This window comes from Eretmochelys imbricata, chromosome 4 (assembly GCF_965152235.1).
Source record: "Eretmochelys imbricata isolate rEreImb1 chromosome 4, rEreImb1.hap1, whole genome shotgun sequence".
In the NCBI taxonomy this organism is placed as follows: domain Eukaryota; kingdom Metazoa; phylum Chordata; order Testudines; family Cheloniidae; genus Eretmochelys; species Eretmochelys imbricata.
The window spans coordinates 98,079,637-98,106,366 of NC_135575.1; the positions used below are offsets into that span (position 1 = coordinate 98,079,637).

At 40.1% G+C, this 26,730-nt stretch overlaps 1 protein-coding gene across 1 annotated transcript in view; it reads right to left on the reverse strand.

Moving 5' to 3' along the window:
* Window positions 1-23,721, reverse strand: part of LOC144264409 (uncharacterized) — a gene marked incomplete at its 5' end in the record, with an annotated part of 74,130 nt that extends 50,409 nt beyond the window's left edge. Inside the window, 4 exon segments of the mRNA XM_077816167.1 lie at window positions 20,575-20,783; window positions 22,083-22,231; window positions 22,386-23,001; window positions 23,290-23,721. Coding sequence (XP_077672293.1) covers window positions 20,575-20,783; window positions 22,083-22,231; window positions 22,386-23,001; window positions 23,290-23,721 — 1,406 coding nt within the window.
* Between the last annotated feature and the right edge of the window lie 3,009 nt (window positions 23,722-26,730).

A 26,730-nucleotide genomic window follows, 5' to 3' on the forward strand; every position in this document is an offset into this window, starting at 1 on the left:
CTCTCATAAATATTCTTCTCTGGTTTTTGCAAAATGTTTGTACCAAGCCCTGACCCTATTGAACTAAATGAAAAAATCCTATTGAATTTAAGTGAGAGCAGGCCCTTGGTCTAGAAGAAATTAACAGATCCAAAACACAGTTTTCTGCTTTCAAGTAAAGAGCTCTCCACAACTATTCATAGCTGGTTATGAATACTGCCCCCAACACACCTTCCACAGTGTGTTCAGCCGACAGGCCCATTTATCAGAAAACAAATATGGCTGCAGTGCTTTTATGCAGGCTAATCCTAATCATAGAATGAAAATGCAACAGTTCACGTACTGTGAGTAAGTGGAGACATGCAAAGGAGTGTATTTGATTTAATGTTACTACAGAACCACCCTGTAACTATCATCATTACCGAATTCAAGGTTGCTTCTTACAAGAGCATTTCACTATTCTTCCATAGCCTCATTAATCTGCGGTACAGGGCAAAATTCTTCTTTCATCCTCTTGGATATCATCTCCTAATGTTCTTTTCTATGTACATACCCTGATCTCCCACTGATGACAACTATAGCTCAACAGAGGCAGGAACTGCAGAATAGTGGAACTGTGATCTGTCATATAGATCTGAAATGTGATTTATTTATTTATTTTTAAACCCATAATGTACATGTAGAATAATGCAGTGTCACCCATAAGATCTTGTGGGCATACACACTGTATGGCTTTGGGTTCCACAGAAGTTACGTACAGCACATTAAGTTATGGGAAGCTTGTGAACAATAAAAGCACATGGTAGGTGGTGCTAAACAGATTAATAAATGATTAGTGCAATAAAAATGGTTTATGATCCATGTCAATGGAAATCTTTTCTCTAAATTGGAGGGAATATTATCGTAGCAGGTACTATATAGATGCTTCTCCTGCAGCATGTAAATATAGCAAACTATTTCAATGAATCATTCCATTGTTTGAGTAGGCTGAGAACAGGTTTAAGTGACCAAAATGAATTCTCTCTCTCTCTCTCTCTCATATATATATATATATATATATACTTGAAAAATACATTATTCTGACAAAGAACTTCAAAAGATTATGCTTTAAATAAATTTATGAACCCTTTTGGAATATTTTAAAATAAAAAAGTCTTTAAAGAAATATTGCTTCAAGTCCCAGTGGCAACATAACTATCAGAAGAAGGAAGTGTCTGTGGAGGTTTGGGGTTTTTTTTAACTGATTAAGTTCAAAAGTTCCTTTTTGTTTCAGGAAAACGAGGGGATTGAAGTATGTTTTTAGTGAAAATGGCAGAGGGTGGGATTTAGAGAAACCATATGGAGGCAAATAAGATTTGATATCTTATTGTATATTTTGCTGCTCCAAATCCTCCCCCCCTTAAATTTCTCTGTTGATTAGAATTATGCTACTAAGGCTGTTATATGCAAACAAGGGAAATATTTCGGTTTTTAACAGAGCTTTCTCCATGAAAAAAGGAAGCTCTCCTAGCTCTAATTTCCTATTCTTAGTTTACAAAGATCCGTGAGCTGCCTGGGGACTCATAATCTTCCTGTGAGTTGCAGAAGTAGGGAGATAGGGAAAGCAGCTTTATGTTCATCCAGCAAAACAGAGTTTGTTTATTTGTTTTAAAGCCCTGCCTTATCCCATTAACACACAATTTCTACAAAGCTGCAGAGACAGTTGTCTATGAAGCCAAAGGATATGCCATGTCTATTTTCAGGATGCAGGCAACAGCAAAAGCCTAGACATTAAATAATAGAAAATGCTAATAAACATAATAAGTGAACTGCCATTATGATTAGGCGTATATTAATACTACTGACTTTGTCCAGATGCTGTCTTGTATACATGCCATGCTCATGTGCGGGCACACACACAATACTATTCAGTACTTAATGAAAACTTATAATAGTTTTTGCCCTGTGAAATGTGTAAAATATATATAATATAATATTAATTAAGGACTAAACAGTATAGTCCAGAAACCAGCAATATGTTTTCTAGGGACTCTTCATAATTTATTGAATTATTTTATTCATTATTTGTTACTAGGAAATTGCAAAGATTCTGGCAACATTTTAAAATATTTCTCTCCACTATGATAGCTATATGGTAAACTGTGTATTATAGGCAGAACTGATCACTATATGCCTATAGTTATGGCTGCCCAACACTGCCCATTATAATAAAACCCTGTTGTCAGTTCTTCACAACATTAGCAAATGTTAACTGTTCTGGCTGAGATTTTGCATGTCAGGTGTTTGCTTTAGGCTGTATTTATTTAGAAAGTCCCTCTAAGCATGCTTACCAGATGGGCCTGCAGGTGAGCTAGGTAGAGAAATGCCTATCTTCCTCTGGTCCATGCATCGCTTAAGAAACTGGAGGCCTAGAGTGAGGCAGCAGTGGACATGTGCAAAGGCAAAAATATAAGTTCCTAGGCAACTTTTACTGCAAAACATTTAGGTGCTGAGCAAGTTAAGGTGCTTAAAGCATTCAGTGGGGATGATTCTGGGATTTAGGTACCTAAACTGGCAGCTTAACTCCTTTTGTGAATTTTTCCCTCAGATATTATAGTTATGAGCATCATAGGAAAGCACATGAAGAAATTCATAATTCAGAGCAGGGTTTAAATAGTGGGCAGTAAATAAGGCCTATGGCCACACTTTGCCATTGAGGATTCGCTAAAATATAGAATAGTTTCTCATTCAGCAAGCACTGTCTGTCTTGTGCACTGAATGACACAGGGGCTCCTGTGGGAAAAAAAGCAGTATGTGATCATGCAGTTAAAGATCGTATCCTACTGCATCCACACAAAGTCCCTCTGGAGGACAAATTTTCAGCTGGGGAGAACAGAAAAAACTGACTGTTAATCTTCTTTTAAAAAGTCTTCAGATGGGTCCTCTACCACAGGTTTCCGTGAATTTTAACTCTATGGGAAGTTTGAAGAGTCTGTGTTGTTTCATTTCTGAGATCATCTGCGACAAAAAAATGGTCTGACATAGCATGCTAAATTTCTGAAAAGACTGATTCTAAACTAAACTAATTAACAGATTCACTAATGCAGTGGTTCCCAAACTTGTTGTGCTGCTTGTGCAGGGAAAGCCCCTGGCGGGCCGGGCCAGTTTGTTTACCTGCCGCGTCCGCAGGTTCGGCTGATCGTGGCTCCCAGTGGCCGTGGTTCGCTGCTCCAGGCCAATGGGAGCTGCGGGAAGCGTCGGCCAGCATATCTCTAGGCCCACGCCGCTTCCCGCAGCTCCCATTGACCTGGAGCAGCGAACCACGGCCACTGGGAGCCACGATCAGCCGAACCTGCGGACGCGGCAGGTAAACAAACCGGCCCGGCCCGCCAGGGGCTTTCCCTGCACAAGCAGCACAACAAGTTTGGGAACCACTGCACTAGTACATACTCCAAAAATCTTTTAGTATGTGCTGTAATTTTGGCTATGCTATGCTATATTTTTCACACTATGCTATGCTATATTCTTCACACATAACAAAGTGATTGAATCCCTGATTTAAATACAAAGCAGTATCAGCCATCATGACTTGCCAACTTCTTTGCCTATGATTTCTCTACGCATTACAGCAGAGATGAGCGTTAAGGAAAGAGCTGAAGGACAGTAAGGGTGTTAGTTTATGGTTTTTGACTGGAAGTGATTTCCCATGTGTACGGAGCAGCATGGGGGTAGGAGGGGGGGAAGCATGAAGACTGTTGTGGGAGAAGTGGAGAAGCAGGTGGTCAAGTCCAGCATTGTTGGTGGAATGCAGGCAGGGGGTGATCTCATAATAAGATTATAGGACAGTAGGTGTGGTCGGGCTAAACTGTGGCGGGCTTTGCAGGTTAGGACAAAATGTTTGTGTTTGATATGGTGGAAATGAGGGAACTAGTGGAGGAACTTACAAGGGGCTGACATAGTCAGTTTGTTGAGCCAGGAACATACATAGTGCGTGATACATATTTGTCTGTTCTTATCTCTCAAGTTAAAGCAAGAACTGTTCAGACAATGAATTTAAGCAAGTTAACTTAATGTCATGGTGCTGATAGGACTGTGTCCAGTGATGTGTTATGTCCATATAAAAAAAGATTCTTTCCACTTATTTTTAGTGTGAATGCTTAGAGGAAATGTAGAGGTCATCCATGCAGATGATCTGAACCAAAGTGAGGCTGATGCTCCGAGACAGTCACTGTCTGAAAAGTGAGGGGATAAGTACATAGAGCAGCTGGCTGCAACTTCCCTACAATTTTCCTCCTTATAAGTTCAGCACCTGGGAATGGATTTTTAGAATGCAAGCTTTTGGGTCCAGTTCAAGTCAATCTTGGACCCTTCTGCAAAGCTATTTGATTGGGGTCCACAGCTATAGGCCCACTATTCAGGGTCAAATTATATGGTGTAGGTACTGACCTATACTGGAAGTAGTGTGAAGCCATACTATTACAGAGGGCTCAGGAAAGAGTTGTCTCCCTTCAAGTGGCCTGCACACAGGGAGATCTCATTGACTACCCTACCCTTGTGCTTTGTTGGCTCTACACACTGGTAAGAATACGGGTGATGGTTGCTCTGATTTTCCATGGGGCTCAACTCATTATCATCACTCAGTGCTCTGCAATGTGCAGCACTGGAGCACGAGCAGAAAGCATCACACATTTGTGAGATCTCCTGTGATCGCAGGTTTGGCATTGACTGAACTAGCTCTGCAGGCTTTAACCTTTTCCATCAACACAATCTGAAAAAAATGTCAACAAACTCTGCTGCAGACAGTAAGGTAAGGACTCACCAGATGGTGGTATTTGATTCATACAAGGGGAAAGGCTGCTTTAAAGACCAAAGCTCAAATTTGTCCGTGGTGTAACGCTACTGAATTCAGTGGAGTTGTATCAAACTTGGAGTTGTATTCAGCCACAAACTCTAATTGTAGGTGATAGGGAACAGAAGTTAAGGTAGTTTTTATAGTCCAAGGATGCCTTAAATAAAGTAAACACAGTTTAAGCCAAGTTTATTCTTTTTATGTCTAACTGACGTGTTCTCGAAAAGCCTGCAGCATACTGGAACAGTTTACCTAGTTCGTTTCCCCCCCACCTCACCCCACCCTGTAGCGCAACTCTGAACTTTCTGTTTCTTCCTAGCTACAAGCAATTGTGGGGAAAAAAGGCATGTTTGGTATGAGAGTGAGAGGCAGAAGTGTCCTAGTCAACATGATTATGCTAATAGGCACTGACACCACTTCAGTGACTCTAAATTAGAGAAGGAGAAATGACTAGAAAACTTTCTGACAACCTGTTGTGAGTTTCTGAAAAAACCCAACAACTTTGATTTATCTGTGATGACAGCAGATGAGATTTGGCCACAGCTACCACTATGTGCATTAAAGAAATGAGACCTTGGGAAATAGATTGCAAAGTGCCCACCGTCCTGACAATTAGGGAGCACGCTAAGCCTCATTTTTACATTTTTGGACTGTTTGATGTGTTTAGATCAGCTGGAAAGCTTCTCTGTAGTCATTTGCTATCACACAGCTGGTGTGACACACAGACCCCCCTGAAATGCAGGCATACAGTAGAGTGTGCATTGATACACTTTCATCTTTACAGCATGATCTCTCATTTTTAGTAGGCAAGGTTACTAGACTGAATCAGATGAAAGGGTAAAATGTGAAAAAGGAACCTGGCCTTCAAAATTAATGAGTTATTAAATAGATGGTGGCAACTAAATTGGTTGTTAACATGGGAAGTTAGCTAATCTGGCCATTGTGCTTGGATAGTAATAACACAGGAAAAAGAGTCTCCTGGGTCCCAAGAAAATGGGCTTGCTGCTGCTATCAGTGGGAATCAAATATGTATAAACCCAGTTTAAATGAGATCAGAATCAAGCCCAATATAGCTCTGGGTTAATATTGCAGGAAATAGCATGTAGACAAATGAAATGAGAACTTGGGGAAAAAATGAAGTTGAAAAGCAAGTCTTTTGTAGGATGAAGAGCATATGTATTAAGATTCCTGAGCTGGAGTTATTTTCAAGGATGAGTAAAATTAGTATGTAAAATAAAGGAGATAGGGGGACAAAAAAAAAAACAGTAACACAAGCTCTAGGGCCAGATCCTCAGTTGGTGCAAATTGGTATAGCTCAATTTCTGAGGATTAGGTTTGTGGGACTCACCTTCCAAATGGAAAAGCAAAATATAGTAGCAAAAAGAGTTAAAATATTGATGAAGGATGAATATTTTCTCTCTGCAGAATCAATAGTTAATTGACGAAGCACAAGAAGTTTGGATACAAGTTAAAGAAAAATAAGGTTTTCAGTTTACTCGTGGTTATTGTTAAGTATCTTCAGAGCACTTAGAGAAAGTTGAATGTACTAAATTATTTTCACCACTGTCAGGAAGACCTAGGAAATAGCCAAGATGTTGCTCATGGGGGATTGAAGTGACTCATGTATCACACCATACTCTTGGTGGATTCTGGTGCTAAATCTGACAGAGAGAGAAATGGAAGGATTGCCCAAGAACGGGGGTGAGGGGATCCTCTCAGCCAGCGTAGTGGCTCTTTCGCCTACCCATTTCCCTGCTGCCAGCATGGGGGCGGGAAATTGGATGATGTACCCTGGATTTCTGTATGTCCTGCTAATCCTCTGATACAGACCCCCTTGGGCCCACTGGCAGCCAGTGTAATGTAGAGCACCATTAGGCAGCATTGAAGATTTGTGCTGAAGGACTGGTCCTCTACAGATACACACTCCTAAGCTACACACCCTCATGCACCCACCTGAGTCACACTGGCCATTCCTCAGCCATAGCTGAGTATCTTTGCCCGTGTTTGTAAGTGATTGGGCAGACCAGTTTGTTAATTTAGTTTGGTGAGCAAATATTCAGACAATATAATGAGACAATCTGGAAGCCATTACGAGGAAGTGAGGCACGTATGAGAGATATACAAGGCTGTAGTTGAGGAATAGCTTGGATCTGTGAGAAATTTTAATTACCTTACAGTTGAATGTTAAACTTGGTCTGTCTTTCTGACACCTCCTCTAGGATGTCTTGTCATCAGCTGAAACTTAATGTGACCAGAAATGCTCTCCTGCCCTGGCATGCAAAACCCTTTCAACTCCCCGCAGTCACTCTTGACAACACCACCAGGGCCATGGTCTTGGGATCACCTTCAATCCCACTCTCCCTCCCTCTTGTAAAGCTCATCCAATCTGTGCTCAAATCATGCCACCAAAACGTCTGTAAGGTCCATCTTCTGCTTTTCCCCAGACAGCCAGAGCTCTCATCCTGGCCTTTTATCATGTCCCTGGGCCTGACTGTATGAAACTGTATAAAGAAAAAAAATGCACATGGACAAATAGTGTGCTAAAAAATGCACAGAAACTATTCAAGTGTGTCCAATGTCCTGGCCTGTGATTTTCCAGCGGTGATTGTATTTCCACAAGGAGATCGTGTCAGATCCCTGTTCAAATATGGTTTTGGCTAGCAAGGTTCAGCTTGAATTATAAATATGACATGACAGACTCAGTATCAGTACCTGCATTCAGCAAAGTATCTGATAATTACCTACTGTGAGGCAGTTGCGGCTGTTCCTCCATCTGCCTGGGAGAGAGGCCATACCCTTCACTACAAGTCCTCTGAAAGAGCACAGTTCAGGGGGGAATTAGCATCAGTTTCTCTGCCACTCGGCGTGGTAATCCAGTACTAAGCCTCGGGGGCCCCAATCCTCCTACTGGACATTGCACCAAACAGAGGGCTCTAGCCTACGGTCAGGGTAGGGCAGGAGTGTCCACAAGCCCCAGGCCCCCAGCAGGGCGAAGCAGCAAGCAGTTAGGTGGCCCAGGCTGGTATTTAGGGCAGAGCAAATAAGGAATCTATTCACCCAGGCCCTCAAACAGGGTGCGGCAGCAAACAGTCAGGGGTCCTGGCTCTGGCAGACCGCCGACAAATACAGGCTTCTTGGCCTGTACTGGGGAGGCTGCCCCCCCAGAGGTAGGCTGGCAGGGGTAGGGGGATGCAGGCCCACCCTACACCGCTGTGTCCAGGGCCTTAACAGTGGCTGTCTCGTTTGCCACTGGGTCAGTGGGGAAATCCGGCCGCAACACGCTGGCCAGGTATCAGTCAGCCACACAGCCAAAGTATATTGAGCTCCCTGGGGCTACTTTCTACACTCCTGTTTGAGGGGGGTACATTGGTGCTGGGATAAAAGGCTAATGGCAGCCCCAGCAACTCCTCGACATCTCCAGAGACTGAAAGCTCTGGCAGTCCCTCCAGATCTCTGGCGCTGCAGCTGTGGCTGTTGGGTCCGAGCTCCAGCAGTGGGTAAGAGAGGTCTTTCTCCTCCGACAGCTCCTCTCTAACTAACAGCTGGAGCATGGCCTTTTATATTTCTGGTTCCTGTCCCTCCCTTCTGCTTCCAGCAGAAAAAAATCCATCCCCTAGAAAATAGTGGGATGCCTTGGCAAGAGGAGGGGCCATATGTATAAGATACCGTTACCTGTGAACACCTGGCAAAGGGAAGCCTGTACCATTTTAGCAGTGTGGCTAATTTGTCGAACCATTTTGGAAACTGATTCCTGTTAGCGTAGTTGTATCAGGCAGGCCCTGGCAACCAACAACGTGCACTGAGGTTTAAAAACTGGTATCTTTGTTTATGTTTGTGTATGTTTAAAAACTGGTATCTTTATAACAAGTATGTTGTTACTATACTGTCTGTTTCCTACAAGAGTACTGTGGGATAATAGATGAACACTGATTGGGAGATGTTCTACTCCGTGCAGGAATGGTGTGCAAAATATTCCTTATACTCATCTGCTAAACATTTACCAATGCATTCAGGAAGCTATATCCATTGCTCAGTAATCACTACTGTGAAAACAGCCATTTAGATCAGGCTATATCAGTGGAAGAGATCTAAGGAATTTACCATATGGTTTGACAATGATCATTCTATGTGAGTGAGCATGTTTTTTAGCTTATTGCCAAACCATTGCAAACATGCCCATTACAATATTATTATGACCCGAAGAAAATAAGTTTGCTGTAACTCTGTTCTTTAATATCCAATAAAAATAATAAATTGTCCATCCAGTGCAAATTTAAAAGATACACGTAGCTATGTTTTCTATAAATGTACTGGCTGTTAAAATTACCCAGTCATGCTATTTCTATTGCATACTTCTAATAAATGAAAAGAACCAGTGGAATCAGATATTTCTCGCAGCTAGCTGAGAAATTGAACCCTTTTCTTTTCATAGGTTTTCATCTGCTGATAGTTGCTGCTACTGGAGCATTTAATCATGACCTAAATCTTTTTAGCTTCTTAGCTCTGGTTAGGGAATGAATTTGCATTACCAAAGAGAAAAGGAAAAAGAAAATAAGAGAAATGAAGAGGCAGGGGATTATAAAAAGTATATGATGGTATTAGTTCACTATTCTCTGATGCAAATGAGCACAGTGAATACACCTTCAACAAATTCTTTCTTTCTTTCCTTCTTCAGAAGAATGGCAGGTGCTCGCTGGGGAAAAAATAGCAGCCACACATTCAATCTCAGTTCTTTGTTCCATCAATGATTCTTTAAAAATGATGAAAGTTCTACTTCAGAGGATTAGACTGATTTAAATGGTTTCTTTTAAACAGAAATTTGGAAGAAGGGGCAACATGGATATGCCTGCAAGCAGGAGTGATAAACAGATCTTCCTCTCTTCAGTCCTTGATTCATTTGTTTTGAAAATAACTGTGTCTGCTTTGAGTTTTGCACTAGACAATTGTGAATTTTGTTACCATTATGTGATCTTTGAGTAATTTTCTGCAGAGCTATTTACTGAAAGATGTGTGCTTTTGCCTTTCTTTACCCCCTCCATTTGTCCTGGAGCTTTGTTTTTCAAGCCTCTCATGTGTGATCAGGTCAGCCTCGGTATAAAAAAAGTGTGCAATTTCAACAGAGTTTTAGTGAGATAAATACAAGTTATTAAGAAAGAGAAAATAATAACTGGCATTTATTAGTGTTGCCAAGCTGAGTTATGCTTATTTTCATGGGTTCAAGAGGTTTATGTATCACTATCACATTTTTGTCTACTATAAACCATAACTCTTATTACCATTACCTGGGAGGTGAGTCATTCACTGTTGAGCTCTTTACTACCAACTGTGAATCTTGCCTCCATTAACATCTGTTTGAGTCTTTCCTGCATTGCTGCTTGTCTCTTATCATTCCACCGTAAGTAGTTTGTTTCCCTACACACTGCGTGGTAAAAATGGTGCATTCTGTCTCCATCTCCTGGGGGCTCTGCATCCTCAGAAGTTTTTCGTCCTCATCATGGGATTCAGCAGTTTGAATCTTTCCTGCACTGCTGTTAACTGAAACTCAGTGTGTCTACCGAGGTCCTTGGAAGAACTTTTATTTTTTTTTAAATCATTTATTACCATTAATTCTGGCATCCAGGCTCATATGTTCAGAAAAGAAAACTGGTTTGATTCAAAACACTTACTTAAATAAAACCCAACCCTCATTTAAAATACTTTTATTTAAGTTAAAATAATGCCCACTATCGGTTTCTTTCTTTCAAAAGCCACATTAGGTCCCATATATATATATATTTTTTTCTTCCAGAATCTTATTCATTCAAGATGAGCTTCCATCTTAGTGTCAGCAAGGCCTGTGATTGTTGTTCAGATATAGTGCTCAAGAAAAACTGCAGAGCGAATCATGACTTGATAGGCTTTAGTCTGACTGTTGCAATAAAGGGGGTTAGTTTGGTAGGCAATCGGAGATATTCTGGAGCAGACTTCAAAGTCTACTAGGGGCTGCTCTTCTGAGGCCATAATTATCCTAGAGGATTATCTTGGTCCTAACAATCTGGGGGCCAACCTGTCCTATGGTGCATACTGGATCATGTAAATCACCAGTCATAGAAAGTACCTAATAGTTAACATGACATCTTGCAAAAAAGTTGTAAGCCTGGATTGGTCATTGAATATGAAAATGTCATGAAAGAGTTGCTGAAGTTAGGTTCTGAGAGATGCTTTCTGCTCTGCAGGTGTCATAGCTAATATAAGGCAAGATGACTGAAGGAGGGTTTTGAGAACAAATAACTAAAACAAAGAAGTGGATCTTCTATCTTAGGGTTTTCTATAGCACCCATCTCTGTGGTATTTAATGTGTTCCAGGCAAATTTGTTCTGTCTGAAGTCCCTTAATTCAATGTTTCTGGTTGATTTATGCACAGTGACATGTTTGAACCAAGTTGCATATGCAGGATGAATATTTATAAATGTCTTATTCTAACATCTATCTCTAAGCATTTGAATAGCCTCTTTGAGTTGTTATGGATGTAACACACTGGCCAAGTGTGCCTTTGTTCTGCTGTAGTGCCTGGACCACAGGTATTCATGAATTTGCTACTACCTCCAAACTAATGGACCTAGTTCTTCAGTTCAAGTAGTAGAGGCTCTTGCTTTTAGATCCAGTGGTTCTGGATTCACTCCCTGGAGATAACTTGACTGAGGGCATCATTCCAAGTCAGGGGACATGCTCGTTAGTGTGTTACGTGAATATGAGGCCCTTGTAACTTTGAGAGTCTTCTCTGTCTCCCAGCAAGCACAAGAGTAAATCAAAGTGAAACTCAAACTATGTTCCCTCATCCACCTTGCAGCAACTCTTGTAGCTAGTACGGGTGAGGTTCAGGGCAGGCTGCCAAGTCTCAAGGCTAGAGTATTTCCAACCAAAAGAGGTTAAAGTTGTTTCACTCATCTTTTTCTGTTCTCTTGTATATGAATTGGATTGTTAACCCAACATGATTCTATAAATCCCCCTTTATTCTATGTTTTTGTAGTGTATTGTCCTGAATTGCCAAAAGACAAAACATAGGGATGTGAGACTGCCAATAAGCATTGGCTGGCAGTAGCTGCATTAACCCGTAGATTGCTGGGCCAGCATGGGGTATGTACGCCCCATGGCAGAAGGATTTTAACATTTCCTAGTTCATGGAAGGTATGCCATAACCCAAAGTTAATTACATTTTTCTTTTCCTAATGAAGATTAGCACTTCTATTTTCAAAATCATTTTAATGAATTGACTGTAACCACAGTTTGGACGTAACTATTCTTTTAAAGGTAGGCTTAATGAAAGGTATAGTCTTGACTCCTGTGTTCTTTTCACTTGGGGGATTTCTATTGTGTTGAAGTTTACAATTGATCTCAGACCTACTTTTCCCAGTAAAAGAATAGCCAAGGGATTCATCTTCCGGGTAAATGTGTCCTTGCAGTTCAATCAAGAATCATAAAATCTCTAGTGCTTTTAATCCTACCTTAGAACTAAGGAGAAAATAAACCATTATAAAATGAAAATCAGCAGATGGATATTTTCTGCATTGGTCCATAAAGTTTATAGAATATCTAAATTTAGATGTTTAGCCCATCAGAATTAGTATTATGGAAACATGAACAGTTCAGCAGAAATACCTACAAATGAAGATTGAATTTTCAACAAACCACCATAAACCAAGGCCATTAAGGAATACCAAAGGTAATATCAAGTATGTAGAGAGACTTGATAGTTTCATATGGTCCATTTAGATGGACATCTTCAAATTGTGTAAATGTTTATCACGAACTAATAAGCATTTAAAACAATGAAATCTGTGAATGGTGAAATAAACTGCTGACTCCATTATAGCATCTGAATTGTACTCGTCTGAATGTATTTTCTATTTTCCTGCAAATGCATTTCCTTCCTCTGTATTTTTGTTTCTTTTATTGATTTTATATTATTTTTGTTCATCGACCTGGGACCAACAGCTGAATGGTGTAGTAATTTACTACAAAACCTGCCTTCTACATCTATGCACCACTTCCTGTAGTGGCATGCTAACATACAATACAAAAAGATCCTATACAGACAATCTTTAAATCATGGGGAGTGGTCTGAAGAAATGGGGGAGACAGTGGGGAAAAGCAAAAATATATTTTTCTGGAACATTAAAAAACCCAGTGCCAAGTACAGAGCTGTATTGGCTTTCTAGTGACAAAACTACATACCTCCATTGTGGCAAAATATAACCATTTTAGTGGATATCTAAGAAGACAGAGCCAGCCTGCAATTTGGTGTTCATGTCTGGGCTTCACAACGGAAGTTAAAGAGTTCAGAAATACTTACTGCAAAATAACGTCTATACTCTGTGGCCTCCTTCTACACATTAAAGCACATGCTTAATATTGTAGTGCACCACAACTTCCCACCCACGATTTTTTTAAAAATGATTTCCTCAACCACACAACTGCTAGAGACAGCAACCATTTTTTCTCTTATGCCCTGATTGTATGACAAGTATTAATTTCTATTATTCAGCTTTATAATATACATTGAACTCGTTTTCATGAAAAGGGGAGCACTGGAGTATGCCATGCACATATCTTTTTTCAATCGCAGAGGGTATATTTACAGTACAAAATAACCTATTGTTTGTAAACGGTGCGAGCAATAGGACCCTCTCACCAGCTCATTTGAATTTGTGAGTGGTTGGGCCACGGGAATAGCTGGGTCCAAAGAGTTTTGAACATGTTACAGCGAGTGTTCTAGAAATACAGACTGACCTTGTGGTTAGAACAGTTTTTTAACAGGTGCTGAAAATGGCTTGGGCTTGTCGTCTACACTACTGGCCAAACTGTTTTCAACTCTGGTTGAGTGAGTCGATGCAGTTCATGAGTTTGTTGTCAATGTTAACATCTTTCAGCTACAAGGGTCATTTCCCTAACACCAACAGGACCTCAAACTGTTGGTGTAAACATGACAAAACATGAAATATTCTGAATGACCGGTGCTTCATTCAGAACACTTTTGATTTCAGAATTAAATGTCTTAAAATATATTAAAATCACTAGCCTTCATTCAGGATTAAATCCATGGCAAATTTGCTGTTTACCCTTTTTCAAAATTATAGACTGCTCATGTACACATCTTTGCAGACAGGGGTGCTGGGACAATTTGTATAGTGGGGGTGCTGAGAGCCACTGAACCAAACGGTAAACCCTGTATATGATGGAAACCACTTCAAGCCAGGAGGTGCGGCAGTACCCCCAGTTTCTCTTGTTCCAGCACCTATGTATGAAGGGTTAATTGTTTTTTCCATAAATCATCTCTCTCTTACAAATGTGATGCTTGCATAGAAATGGCTCAAGGAGTTTATTAATAGAAATGCTTTGTGTTTAGTTGCTCTTTATTTTTGCAAAAAAATAAAATAAAATTTAATTTCTACCTGCTCTTGTTTTTCCCTGCTGTGTACAACATTCTCATTGTTAATTAGTTTATTTATTGTATAATGATAGAATTGTTTTCTTCATACAGCCTACTGTGGTCTATTTTTATTAATGTAAATAATGTTATTTAATTAATCAACCTTCACAGTCCTGATGAAGTCACACATTTTAAGAAGGGTTTTTTTTTCATTATTTTTGTCTTTGTTTCCTGTTGAGATGACAAGGGTATTAATGAAATTCAGTTTTGACTGCTTCTTTATGTTCCACCCCCACCTCTTTCTGTAAATCATGCCCTACCTCTATGGATGTACTCTCAACAGATACTTACTATTTTTGAATACAGTTTTGTATATTTAAATCATCTCTCAGGTTGTCTGTATGACCTACTGTACCACCAAACTCTAAACAAAAGCAAGTGAAAGGGTGCAATCAGATCCTGAACTACTTACAAATATCATCAGCATTCTAAGTCCATGCAAACCCTGGAATATTGCTGATCCTAAGACTGTAGCAGGCCATTCTACTCAGCAAGAAGATCTGTCTGCCATGGGAACGCAATAGCACAATCACTCTACTCTAAGGACATGGACTGTGAAGCTGAAGCTTGTCAAAATAAAATTTGCGTCTTGGATTAACCACACTCCTACCTGCAGTTATGCTCGCCTCAGGGACTATTACTGTTCTAAGCTATGGTTGCATTCATGGACAGTTACACAGGTGGATGGGTTTGGGCTGAGTTTGGATGGAGTTGTTTAAAACTAAGTGCTGTACTGTGCAGCTTGTAATTGCTGCTTGTCTCCTTGAAGAGGAATGATATGTAGACTTGTGAAATGTGTAGGTCCTGGTCCAGCTTTTCCATGCATTGATGAAATTCAGTGGATTTACTCAGAAGTTATACTGAGATGAGCACAAAATCCAACGGATATTATTTTATAACAGAAACTCTGGGAGTAATGTCTGAGCTTCCTGCAGCCAAGCCCCAGGCAGTGCCTTTGAATAAACACTTTACTTTTGCAATCTCTTGGTTAATGTTAGGAGGAACCTCTCAGTGGGAGCTATCATTTTATTCATACTTGTAGAAATTTGGGATTTTTTTTAACCTTAAGCTGTGTATTGTCCCTTTGCTGTTCTTCCCTGGCTCAAAGCTTGTGACGAGCTAAGACACAGAAGCACATGCACACTGGCCCTTGGCCTCTAAAGATGCCTCAATATCAGGACGATTAATGAGAAAAATATATAATAAATGGCTGTCCATGGCTTATTTCAGCAACAAAACTGTCCAGTGTGGCTTCTTAAAATTCCTCCCACAATAATAAATCTGGTGGTGACTCACAGAACACTGTCAGGGTACCCTTGGATGTCCTGAGGTGTACAAAATGACTCTGCAGTTTCCATTATAAGAAGCTATGGCGGCTAGCTTTTAGTTGAACCAGACTTTTATTTAAATCATTTTGATCATGAAACTATGATGATGGTCCTAGCAAGCAGTATAATCAATTCAAAGAAATACAGATTTTTTTCCTTAAAATATTCAGAATCTGTGTCATATTTTGGTAATTACTTTTGAATGGCTGATTTGCTTTTCATTCTGTAAGCATTTAAGCCCCAAGCCTACAAACCTTATCCATGCAAAACTTGTAAATGTATTGGCTCCTCTCTTACAGGGGCCCTGGTGGGGGCTGTGGAGGAGAGAGAAGGTATTGTATTTAGTCTCCAAAAGAGTAATTCAAATTGGAAATCTAATCTAAAGAAATTTCAGCTAACTCTGACTCCTGAAACTTTTTTATACACCAAAAAATGTTGATTTGGAAACAACGATTGTAAGTTTACGTTAAACCCTCTAAATTAGAATCCACTGAATTCCCTTTTCACAGTTAGTATTGGAGAATGTGAAAACAAGGAGACTTTTTACTTTTACTTTCACCAGCAAATTGGTTAAAGTAATGGGATGTAGCAACCAGTGACATGAAGAGAATGTATCTAATTTTCTTTCTATATAGTCAAGAGTCATGCTGATCCTCTGCTTATACTTTAGGGCAAAGCTATGTTCCTCCCCCCCTTCCCCTCAGTTGGTCCTATTACTTGCTAAGATTGGGGTCAAGGGACTGTGACCAAGATCCTGATCTCATTTGGAAATGTGCAGATGTTGAATGAATATCCTGCCAGGAGGGACCGGCCCACCCAACAGAGCAGGGGATGCTAGTGACTTTGCAATGCTGTCCCCCACTCTTGGCGGATTTAGTGCTGGTTTGAGGGCCAACAGCCTGGTTTTTTGCAGCAGTGAATCTGACACATTAACTTCAATGGGACTACTGTAACTAGAGTTTTTATCTAGAGAGAGACAAGAGAGAAATCTCTTTCCCTAAATTTTCCCCAATTTGATCATCTATGAATGTTACTTTTGTTCTTACTTATGCTCAGCACAGTCAAACCATATATTGTCTATAATCCTATGATTTCCCCCCATATCGTTTTAAAATGTGTTCCAAATCTTCATGCATTCTTTCCTTTTTGTCCTCTAATATATATACCTTTCTACATGAGGCTATGTCTGCAAGCTCTATTAGAAATTCTTTTCCAAGTACGTCATTCGTCCTTCTGATGCCTAGATATGATTCTCTTAGTAATGAGAAAGCTATTAGATATCCATTTTCACATTGATTTAGGGACTCCATTAATTCCTGAAACATGTTGGAATGCAAACTCATAGCTGTACACTTATTTTTCTCCAAATATTATTCCATTATTAATGCTACTGTACTATAACATATTTTAACATTTTTGCATTCAAAAAAGATTACTATAATCACCTAAAACTTTTCAGCTGTTCCAACATTTATTATTGCCACTTAAACCAAGTATGCATCCTATGAGAGATGGTCCTAAATGTTTATAGATTCCAAAGCCAGAAGGCTTTGATCAGCTAGTCTGACCTACTGCATAACACAGGCCAGAGAACTTCCCCACAATATTTCCAAGAGCAGACATTTTAGGGAAAAAAAATCCAATCTTAATTTAAAAATTGGCAGTGCTTGAGAATCCACTGTAACAATTGGTAAAAAGTTAATTACTCTCACCTTTTATGAAAGATATTAAACAACATCTGTTTTAATGCAATATCTCCTGCAGTTTTATAGTGCTTGTCTTTTTTCTAGATTTGTGTCCCGTTTTCATCAACGCATGGAAAGTTTAGTCTTTTTTTGCCCTTGACATGTTTCAGATAAATAGGAATTCTGGTTTGCAGACTTAACACACAACACTATATTATGCGGCATTGATAACTTTTATACCTTAAGCATGATTTGATAGGTCTCTGAGTTGGTTTTGGCAGACCTTTTCCCTAAATACTCCCTAAAAAGCAAATATTGCCACTGGGGATTCATTTTTGTTTGCTTAAATTTAACAAAAATTTATGAAGCTTTCTTTATTAAAAAGGCCCGATATTTTACAAACTCCAGCTTTACTCAGATGCCCCAGCACAACATTTACTTGCTTATGCTTCTTGCTACACTTGTATAACTATAGATGTCTAAAGAACGAGGAGTACTTGTGGCACCTTAGAAACAAATTTATTTGGGCATAAGCTTTTGTGGGCTAAAACCCCACTTCATCGGATGCATGCAGTGGAAAATACAGTAGGAAGATATATATACACAGAGAACATGAAAAAATGGGTGTTGCTAGACCAACTTTAATGAGATTAATCAATTAAGGTGGGCTATTATCAACAGGAGAAAAAAACTTTTGTAGTGATAATCAGGACGGCCCATTTCAAACAGCTGACAAGAAGGTGTGAGTAACAGTAGGGGAAAAATTAGCATGGGGAAATAGTTTTACTTTGCGTAATGACCCATCCACTCCCAGTCTTTATTCAAGCCTAAGTTAATGGTGTCCAGTTTGCAAATTAATTCCAGTTCCGCAGTTTCTCATTGGAGTCTGATTCTGGGATGGGAGTTGGCCTTTCTGGAAGGTTCATTACATGATTTCCAGGAATGTACTTTTAGTATTCTTTGATTTCAGGTCTTTGTGTGTCTTCAGCACCTAATCCTCTACACTGATGGCTTTTCTACATTGTGATTAAGCCTTTAGTGAAGCTTTGATGCTGAAATGAGATCCACATGACCAGACCTATGTCCCTGCATAGAGTCCCGCTGAAATCATTGGTGGTCCATATAGATTCAGGCCTCAGCTCTCAGGAGTCCAATTGTGAAGTCAGGGCCTAAAGACCTGGTCCAACTTCTATTGTTTTCAATGGAGATTGAGTTGGGCTCTCAGTTTGTGAGGTTATTTGTTGTGATCACTTTGTCTGCTAAAGGAAGCAAGAATTTCCACTTTTGTATTCTGCTCCTCCCCTGCAGCTGTAACGAAAGCTGCAAGTGTTCATCTCACTTGCCTACGATTAGAATTTTCTCCAGGTGTCACTGTTCCAGGGCTTCTTGCATCACTGTTACTTTTCTGGTGTCTGAGTGCACCTCTTACCTGTCTTGGGGTGGAATTTCACAATGCTTTCTCTCCCAGAGCTGGATCTGGTTATAGTGCCATATTTACAGCATCCTATTACACTGTAGATCTGACTGGAATCCTTTGCTTCTTCCATTTGGGAGCCTGTGACCAGTGATACAATGGCCAACAGACTACTTAAAACAAGTATGTTGTTAGCAAATGGTACATCACATTAGAGAAAATGATCTCAAAGCAACAAACCCACCATGCATATTTAGATTCATTTAATCTCATGCTTCACTACAAGCCAAGTTTGAAGGGCTTTCCTCTTGAGTTACGAGAACAGAACAGACCCAACTTACATTATTGAAGAAAACCCAGTAGATCCTGGAATCCAGCCTGGTCTCTGTTTGACTTTCAGATGTTGTGTCTCCCAGGCTGTTCTCCTCTCTCAGGGAAAACTCCTTTTCAAAGCCTCCCTGTGGGCCTGACCCAATTACCATATTGCTTTGGGAGGGAGAGGGGGGCCTAGGTGTGAAGTCTTCATGTTGTCTTAGAATGGTTTTACCCCATTGGCTATCCAGGCCATTCAACAGAATGCCCCTGTGATTATTGTTCCATTGTTTGGCAGTCAGACTCATTCAGCCTTAATGGCTTGTACTCACAGGCCTTGTGACTGTTGGGGAGTGTCTGACAACATCTTCTCCATCTGACTCCAACCCTCCATGTGGGCATCCTACACATAAAATGTATTTTGGGGTTCCGATCAATTTGTTTAATCTAAAAATGTAAATTTGGCATGAAACATTTTGCAAATTCATGTTGGTTTTCCTGATCAATCATGTAGAAAATAAAAAATAAAAGGGCAAACAAAATTCTGAAAATGTCAAAACATTTCATTTCAACATTTTCAAAATGAAACATTTTGATGTTTTGATTCAAAATACCTTTTTTCATTTTGAAATGTCCTTCTATATTGTTTAATTATTAAAAAAGAAATACAAAGCTCTAAATCAAAATTAAATGTTTCATTTGACCCAAACAATTTTGTTTATTTATTACTTTTTCAGTTTGTCAAATTCAAAAAACAAATTGTTTCAGGTCAACTCAAAATGATTTTTTTTTTCTAATTTTTTTTGGTTCGATCTGCAAACCAAAAGTCTGGTATTTGCACAGCTGTCATTACCAAACACTGCTAAATTAATAACACTGGGTACTCACTTATGTCTCTTTATAAAGATATCATAAGTATCAGTTTTAAAAATAGAGTGCAACTACCTTGAGTCAAATTTTCCCCTGGCCTCAAATCAGCCTCCAATGTTGCAAATGTTTATGCCAGCAAAAGTGTGTCCATCTATTCGTATATTTAAAACAGGGTCAAAATATGGAGACTGAGGCTGAAAATATGTCCTGTCAAAGTGTGGTGGATTTTTAATAGTGACCACTGCCAACCTTTATTTCTAGAAAATACTTTGGGTGCACTACCTTTTTGACCTACCCTTTGGATGGCAGTACTTCTTTACTTAAGAATCCCGTAACAACATTGGTAAGACTGAAACCTAGGTACAGTTTAACTCAGAAAAACATTTTAATTCTCAAATCAGTACTTTGGAATAACACTGCAATTTAATTTATTTTTAAAATAATGATCACAATCTCTAATCTCTAGAGCATTAGTACTTAAAAGACAAGTTTGCAAGATTTATTTTTATGGAGAACAATGTTTCTAGCCATCTATCACTTTCCCTCTACACGTGTTTGGACTCCACATAAACCTACTAGTTACTAGTAGATCTTTCCCTTTAGTTTCAGCTTTGGAATGAAAACAAGCTGCATATGGGGATGAGCTGTTTTGCTGATGGGCAATTCATATATCAGCAACCCTGACTTACCAGCTGTTCACAAATTTCACAGATACTTGTTCTGTTTGCCACTCTGTTGGTCCACCTTCTACCTCATCTGGAATTGATGGTAGCATTCCACAATAAATGCAGGTATGTGATGATTGCCATTTTTGCAGGGTAGCCATGAGAGAGTATTTAATTACTAATTCAGACACATCATCATTGCCTGCATTATGCAATGTAACACCATAACATGGCTATAAAACAAAATGTCAGCTAGCTGCTGCCAAAGCTATAGGAGGATGTCTACATGATAGTATATTTTTGGCAGAAATATTTCCTCTAATACTTCCTCTCTCTTAGCCAAAATAATGCTGGGAACTGGCTGCAATCAAAAATTTGGTATTTTTCCTGCTATTCTTAAAGTAAACTAAGATTAGAAGAGTGAAGAACCATCCATCTCTAAACCTCATAAGTCAAAATTTCAATACACAGCCCCTGTCTGTACACACACAATCTCTTGTATGTGAAATTTTTATTTATTTAGGCACGGACTCTTTTGTGTACAAGTAATATAATTTACATGTGTAACCCCTTTTGGGGTTTAGAGAGCATGGCCCCTTTAAATCTTTTTCCTAACTGGGGAGGAGGAGCAGTGAGAGAAAGGAGGGAAACTGGAGGCTGTTGTTCTGGAGCTCCGGAGAGAGAAGGGCTGCGGCAAGCAGGCCCTCGCAAAGTGAAGCAGAGAGAACATGCCTGAAGCCAGGGATTGACAGGGCAGCTGACTGGGGACACCCCAGGACAGGAGCCAGGAGGAGCACTGTGCCAGGGAGGAATCGCCCGAGATGGACGAGCCGGAGCTGGATCCAGTATCACTGCTGCCCAGAGCTGAATGGGGCTGTGAGTACTGGGGCTTGTGACTCTGCATTGGGAATAAGGAGGGAGGCTGCTAGCTAGTTAAGTGGGGAGGTGGTTGCTCTGTGTGGCTTTGCAGAGAGTGGCAGAAGAGGACACCGGAGGGGCGGGGTGGCCCTAGACCAGCTGCCAGCAACTGGCGCCCTGGGCAAACCATGCAATCGGCGCCCCCAACCCCCAGACCCCAAGGGCAGATCTAGGCTGAGGTTTTTGGTAAATTGGGAAACATTTTGCCCCTTTTTTCCTTTTAATGTTTTTTAAGCTTTTTTTTTTTTTTAAAAAAAAGAAACAAACCAGAGCCTTAATTATAGCTTCTGTCCAACTAATGTTTCTGAGATCAGATAAAACAGACACACGAAATTTTCGGAATAGATTTCTACGTGACAGCTAGATGATATTTCAGTCCAATTTCAAATAAAAATGAATTAAAAATGTTAATTGTAATTTTTATTATTACAAATCCAAAATCATCCGTTATGCTATCCTGCTTTAACTGCCATTACCACCACATCCAATATAGAAAGAAATGAGAAAACTCTTCAATGAACTTTAACCTGTATTTACAAAACACTGCGACTAAAAAACACTCTGTGATCTTAAAACATGACTTTTCTTGCTTTATGTTTTGAAAATTCAGTCACTAGTTCTTTTAGATCCAGTTTTTCAGCTATTTCATACTCTATTGACGTTGTGGCAAGTGCAACAAGTCTCTCTTGCACCATTGTTGAACGCAGATATGTTTTTATCAATTTTAACTTAGAGAAGCTACGTTCCCCACTAGCTACGAAAACTGGCAAAGTTAAAAGAATGCGTAGAGCTATACAAATGTTTGGAAAACTGTCTGTGAGTTTATTTTCATGAACTTCAGTAGTTCTTCAGGAGTGGAATTTTCTTAAGTGATCTTGAAAAAGCCTGAAGCTCACTACCCGAATCTGTAGCATCAATGTCTTTTGAATTTTCATGAGTCAATGCTGATTCCAGTTTCATATAAAATTCTCTTATCTGTTTTGCTGTTTTCTTTTGCAAGCTGTGGATATCATATAGAAGGCCAAATACTGACTCTAGCTGCTGCATCTGTTGAAATCTTTTGTCAACCGAGTGAATAGCAGTATCAAGGACTGCGAAGCAGAAATTCACTTTGAACCTTTGTGTTGGGTTCTGAATGGTTGTGTCTTGTCCTTCATACAAAACCTGCTGTTTCTTTTGCCGAATGTGAACTGGCTCTGGTTCAAATTCTGTTGGAAAGTCTATTTCTTCAGCAAGCTAGAGAGAATCTACCAGTGTTCTTTCGAACCCTTCATCACTTCTGAATTCCTCCAGAATATTTTTAGTTTGCTGCAGTTTTTGAATAGCAGAATGTATGTTCAAGTTCTTTTCCTGAAGCTGCTTACTAGTGAGGTTAATCTCGAAAAGGATATTGTACCACAAAATGAGTGAAGTCACAAATTTGAACTTGGAAAGGCCATTTGCGAGAGCTTCTGCATCTGAACATGCCATATTGCCAGATGATCCAATAAAGATAGTATCAGAAATTTCAATTAGGGCATCATAAATGTTTCCAAGTTCATAGCAAAGAGACTTCAAAGCATCAGTGCAACTCTCCCATCTTGTCTGACTAAGTGGTTTCACAGTTAGAGAATTCACATGGCGAGTCAAAATCTCCCAACCGCATGTTGACCCTGAGAAAAACACATAAACATGTTGCACCAGGTCAAAGAAACTGCTTGCCTCCAAACAGCATCTAGCAGCATCATTGACAACCAAATTCAGAGAATGCGCACTGCAAGGATCAAAAAAGGCCCTAGGATTGATTTTTATCATTCTCCTTTGCACACCATTGTCTTTACCCTTGAGATTACTCCCATTATCATAGCCTTGGCCATGTAAGTTTTCAACAGATAATGACATTGTTTCAAACTCTTGTAGAATAGTTTCAGTCATAAATGTTCCAGTCGTCTCCTTCAGTGGTATGAAATCCAAAAATTGTTCCTTTATGAGCACGTCAACGTTATCTTCATCTGCAGACTTTTCCATATACACAAAACGAATGATCGTCATTTGTTCAACATGACTCGCATCTGGTGTACAGTCCAGTATTATTGAAAAGTATTTTGCAGAATGGGCAGCTTCTACAATTTTCTTTTTAATGGCATTTGCTAGGATTTGAATCAGTTCATTCTGCATATTTTTTCCTAAGTAATGAACCTGTGTTTCATGATCAGTTATTTTACGTAGATGCTTCTTCATGACTGGATCAAACAAAGCTAGGTATTCAACAAATTTTTAAAAGTTTCCAGTACCTGGAGTATATATTTTTTTATTTCTACAGCGGCCACGGAATGCTAAATTTTGCCCACTGAGAACTCTCACTAAAGCAATCAGATGCTCTAAAATTTATTGCCAGGATTCTTCTTTTTCCTTGATCACACGTAAATTTTTTCATTGATAGGTTTTCCTTTTTTCAATCGTAATTCAGTTCTTTCCAATTTTGAAAACTTTCCAAATGTTCTGTACTTTTCATGTGAAGAGAGAATTGAAGATATATTTTTCCAGTGCTTCAAACCATTTTCAGTAAGTTTATGTACCAATTACCTGATTTCTAAACAGCTTGCAGCAAAAGCAAAACACAGAGTCCTTCGACAATGAATATTGTATCCAGTTTTCTTTTATTTTCATCCTTAAGGAAGGGAAATTCATGAACTTGTTCGGGTCTATGTTCCATGAGAATTTGCCGCACACTGTCATCACATCTGAGCCATGAAGCTGGGTCCCCATACTGTAACTTGTTTGTAACTTCCTCATCCTTTCTTCCTTCTACTTCATTTACTTCAATTTCTGCATGTGTCTCTGAAAGTGAATAAATTTTCTCCACTTCCACATAGTCTGATGCTGTGAGCTGCCTTCATCTAGAAGTAGGTTTCCATCATCTTGAGTTTCCAAACTGTTTTTTTGTGGATGTGAGCTACCCTCATCTCAGAATAATTTACCTTCATCTTGATGTTCCAAACTGCTTCCATGAGGATGTGCGCTAACCTCCTCTCCAAGTAAAATTCCTTCATCTGGATGCTGTGAATGGCTTCCATCTTTATTTGGATTAAAGAGAAGATATTTCAGGAAGGATCCCTGCTGTTTTTCTTGGTCCTTTTCCTTCTCAGCTTTTCATTTATGATACTCAGCTCCCAAGGGTTTTCTTTTTCCTCTTTCTGCCATGGGGCATTTGAATATTGTTATGTACTATGCTCCCGACTGCAAGCACGATAGCGTTAAGGATGGCTGACACACCACATGATTGGCGATTTAAACCACATTGCAGCCATCCCAACACGTCTTTTCGCTGCTTAAAGGTTCAGTGATTAGTAACATACACTCCCTTACCTATTAAAACAATTAGTTACAGCATTTACACAGAAACAAAATGACCTTTTTTGACGTTATAACCTGACACCGGTTGTTTGGAAAGTAATCCCCTTCCTCATGGTTACCCACTTGGAGTGTGGTGTCATCATTTCTGTAGTCTATTAAGCTGTAGCTGTAGGTCACCTGCTCTGGCCTTAAAGGGCTTAAAACAGCCCAGGAGAGGGCTGTGGCTGGAAGCAAGCAGTTCCCAGGCTGACTGGGGGAAGCAGGCTCAGCTGTGGCCACACCCCAATCAGCGCTCAGCTGGCCCTTATAAGAGGACAGTGGGCCAAGAGCAGACTGTCTCCTCTAGCTATGGAGGGAGACTGGCCTGGCTGCTGGGGAGCATACCAGAGTACCTGAGGTGGAGCAGGGCTGGGGGAAGGCCAGAGGAGCTGGGAAGTTCCAGCCTAGAAATGCCCCCCACCCAGGCTCCAGGCCTCCTGTAAGGCCGGATAGGTACTGGGGCTGCAGGGGGCAGCCCAAAGGTAGGCAGAGGCAGCAGGTCCAACCCTGCCTTGCCTGTGATGATTGGCTTATACACTGAAGTCCTCCCTCGTGTGCGGGGGCTCAATGGTGACTGGCCGTAGCCAAAGACTGAGGCGAGGTGGGGATAATGGGTGGGGGTTCCCCAGGGAGGGGAGACCCAAAGACTGTGGGGGTACTGCCAGGGGGCAGGACCCTGGGTAAAAGGGGCACCGGAGTCCATGAGGGACACGGGGGCCAGGGGAAGCGGGACACCGACCTGCAGAGGGTGCTCTGGAGGCTGGAACTCTAATTCCCTGGATGACCAGCAGGTGGTGCTGCAGGGGCGAGTCCCGCACCGTGACATAAGTGTTAACGCTGTTACTTTTCTTTTATGGACTTTATTTATTACATGTGAACCAATTATAACAAAGAAAAGTTCATAATTATACAGCTCGATAATACTGCTATGGTTTATAACGCTTAAAGATACTCACATTTTGGATTTATAATTCTGAAAGACGTCATTCTTTATTCTTTGGTACCAAGAAACACACTTTTCCAGAGTATTTGCTCAATTCTTAACCATCTACCTGTGACATGTTAAAACGACCGTTTGACATGGATCAACTTGCAAATTCTCCACTCTACATGAATTTCCAACTATGCGACCTTGATGTATATTCGAGTCAGGTGTCACTAGCATTACAGCTCTTGCTGCTGGCAGATGTATTTCATTGTGGCTGAGTTATTGCTTATCAAAATTGTTGAGTGGGTCACCTTGACACTATGTCACAAATTGAAATTTTTTTTTGCTAAAATATTATTTATTTTTGCAGTAAATAAAAGATTTGACATATTAAGAAACTATCAGAAATGTAGAGAAATGAATAATTCATATTCCCCATATACATGCAAGGGAATTGAAATGATGACATCTTCATTATTTTATTTGTAATTTTCTTCATCTTTTTCTTTTTTTTTTCATTTTCTTTTTTTAAAAATTTGATTTTTTTCCCTCAAATGTGGTGCCCCATTAACTTGGCACCCTAGGTGATTGCCTAGTTTGCCTGTATGGACGTGCTGCCCCTGTGGAGGGGTTCGTTGGGGAAAGTTTACTAGCAGTGAAGATGACCAGGAGCACCCAAGACTCACCACTGGATTGGAACTTTGCTCAGGACTCCTGAACTCTGTGTGCAGACACATTGCTCAGTGTCTGCCCTTTCAGACTGCGCTACCACTGGGCCTGTGGGTGCCTTGTGTTGAATGCAACCCTGTTTTACCGCTCCCCTTATATTTCCCCTTGTTATTTTTCTCCTCTCATCCTTCTGTAAGTAAATATTTCTCTTTTTTATGTCCATTGCACTTTTCCAGTACGTGTGTGTGTTCACTCTGGGGGGTTTGGAACAGATGGCCCTGGGGTGGAAG